Here is a 2,813-nt window from a genome sequence, read left to right as displayed (position 1 = left end):
TACGATATTAACCTCGTCAGAGCGATATCCTTTTATTTAAAAAAAAAAAAAAAAAAGAAAAAAAAGGAAACAAAAAAGAATAACGTTTACCTTGTTGACGTCCTATTCCTTGCTGTCCTTTTCAATTATTTTATGATATTTCGTGATATTTATTCTTAACCTCTTATAAAACACACACGCGACAATATTAACAATTGATTGAAATAAATAAATAATATTATTAAAATGCCAATATAGAACTTGTGTAACGTTTTAATGAAGTATTTCAACTAACTATAAGATTTCGCGGGATTCACCTTTGTTCATACACTGCCAACAGCTGATTCCCAATGTTGCCAACACAAATTTGTTTTTCTTGTTTTTCTTTAACTAGTCAGTTCACGTATCGTATTTATATTTATTATACGATAATATTCAATTTAATAATTATAATAACGGAATTGATATTTTAAACATGAGAAGAAAAAATCAAAATGAATAATATCTTATTGCAAATCTTATTTTTAACGTTATAATAATTGAGCATTTTATTAATATAAATTAACATATTGAATTTGGCGGTGATTTTCAAAATACGCGCCAAATTTCAAATCATTAATCTTGCGATCGTTTTATTCGTACAATTTTATATCGTTTTTTTCGTGGATAATATATATATATAAAAGAACGATTCTTTTTGTTAAATAGTTTGCATTAATATTGTTTTCATTAAAATTGATTATATAATCAAAAAATACATATTATTATTATTATTATTATTATTATTATTATACGTTAATTATTATGACTTATTTTTCGAATTATTATTTATTCTATACAATTAAATAAGTAACGATTGATTTTCTTATTTTCCTTAATATTGTTATGATCAATGTATCTTTACAAAGTCATCATATGATCTTAAGAAATTTGTTTTCATTTGATTTATCATTCGAAAAATCCAAATAACGCAGGATATAATATAAACATAATTTATCAGAACGTTAATAATATGATCTTGATTTAAAATAGATAAATATACGATACAACGAATGAGTTCAACCAATCCGGCATATTCAGATTTATCGAATAATAATCCGATAGCGATAAGAGCAAATATATTGTTCAATATCGTTATTCCTAAAGAATTATTTAAATCCTGTGAAAAAGAAACATATATATTATTTATATCAACAACAACAAAATCACAAACTTAATTATACAAATTATTATCTTCTCACTACTTACTTGTTTTTCATTGTACAATTGCAAATGTTTATAAAATACTATTAAAAAATGCAAAACAATATAGAAACTTTGCCACGTTGGTATACGAACGTTATATATGCTTCTAGAAGTTACCTAAACAAAAAAAAAAAAGGAAGAAAAAAACCACACACAAACAAACAAACAAATAATATCACTCTGTTGTAATAATTAATTTTTTTTTTCTTCATATCTTAAAAACTATTTCTTTTTTTTTTTTTTTCTTTTTTGTTTTTCCTCTTTCTATAATTTAATAAACAACTTACGTTTATTTTATACTTATCAAGACCTAAACGTGGCCCACCTGGATACCAACTGGGACCCTTCCACAAAACAGATAACTTATCTTCCAATGATTTCATCTGCTTACTCTTATTTATCATATCTTTCGTATAAAACGTCTATAACAATATGTAATATGTAAAAATTTAATAATAAAAAAGAAAGAAAGAAAGAAAAAAAAAAATAAATAAATAAAAAAGCATCACATAAGAAGAAACTTTTATACGTTTTTCTATTCGTGCACACTCGTAAGCATTAAATAATTGAAATATTGTGCATTTGAATTAATTGCTTATGCAAAATCGTATCATATATATATATATATATACATATACACATTCAAATGATAATTAGAAGAAAAAAAAAAATAAAAATAAAAAAAGAAAATTACGCTTTGCCATACGATTTTCCTCTGACCTCTCCCCCCTCCCCTCCGCCCCGTATTATTATATAAAAAAAAATAAAGGAGAATATTATTGATTACTTTGATATGAAATGAAATTGTTAGATGCGTGCCTATTCTGTTCGTTGTACATTGTAATTTTTCTTTTTTTTCTTTTTTTTCTTTTCCCCTCTCTTTTTCATCATATTTTTGCGTAAGTCACATTGAATATAATTACATTACGATATTGCATTAACTATCTTGTTAATCGAGTAATATACATAACACCTATTGCAATTTTATATAACGGTATAATTGTCCGTTTTAATACTGTGATTAGATGAAGACATATATATATATATATTGTCTATTTGATAGAATATAAAGAAACACACAACGATACTAATAGAAGAAAAACAAAAAAATACAAAAGAAAAATATAAAAAGATAAAGATAAAGATAAAGATTAACATATTTACATCTAATTACATTGGTATATGACATTTATACCTGTAAATATAAAGGATTGAATGATCGTGGACTTCCAACTAAACCATAAATAATTTCATCCTTCTCTTCCATAAATGTACCAAATAATCTGTCCCAGATAATAAGAACTCCACCATAATTTTTATCCAAACAATATAAATTGCATCCTGTATTAAACAGGAGATAATTATAATATTATTATTATTATATGTATATCAAATAATATATCTGATATATATATCCGTGTTTGTAATATAATTTATAATGTTGATAATAAACGTGTTTAGAGAAAAAAAAAAAAAAAATTAAAAAAAAGGGGGTAGTTTTAATCGAATCTATTGACAAAAAATTCATAAATATAAATAACGAAAAATGTTATTACGAATTTTCAATATAAATCTAACGCGATCAGAGA

The 2,813-nt window shown here is 23.7% G+C and overlaps 1 protein-coding gene across 1 annotated transcript in view; it reads right to left on the bottom strand.

The window, feature by feature from the left end:
• Window positions 1–791: 791 nt before the first annotated feature.
• Window positions 792–2,813, bottom strand: part of LOC106789619 (alkylglycerol monooxygenase-like) — a 3,787-nt gene continuing 1,765 nt past the window's right edge. Inside the window, exons 2-5 of the mRNA XM_014753996.1 lie at window positions 2,420–2,565; window positions 1,512–1,646; window positions 1,228–1,341; window positions 792–1,138 (exon numbers count right to left, since the gene is read on the bottom strand). Coding sequence (XP_014609482.1) covers window positions 869–1,138; window positions 1,228–1,341; window positions 1,512–1,646; window positions 2,420–2,565 — 665 coding nt within the window. The 3' untranslated portion in view covers window positions 792–868. The remainder of the gene's footprint in view (window positions 1,139–1,227; window positions 1,342–1,511; window positions 1,647–2,419; window positions 2,566–2,813) is intronic.

The sequence above is a fragment of the Polistes canadensis genome, unplaced genomic scaffold (genome assembly GCF_001313835.1).
Source record: "Polistes canadensis isolate GaletaPanama2010 unplaced genomic scaffold, ASM131383v1 scaffold_193, whole genome shotgun sequence".
NCBI lineage: Eukaryota > Metazoa > Arthropoda > Insecta > Hymenoptera > Vespidae > Polistes > Polistes canadensis.
Note: the sequence above shows the minus strand (reverse complement) of the source record. Positions and strands in the feature narration are given on the sequence as shown.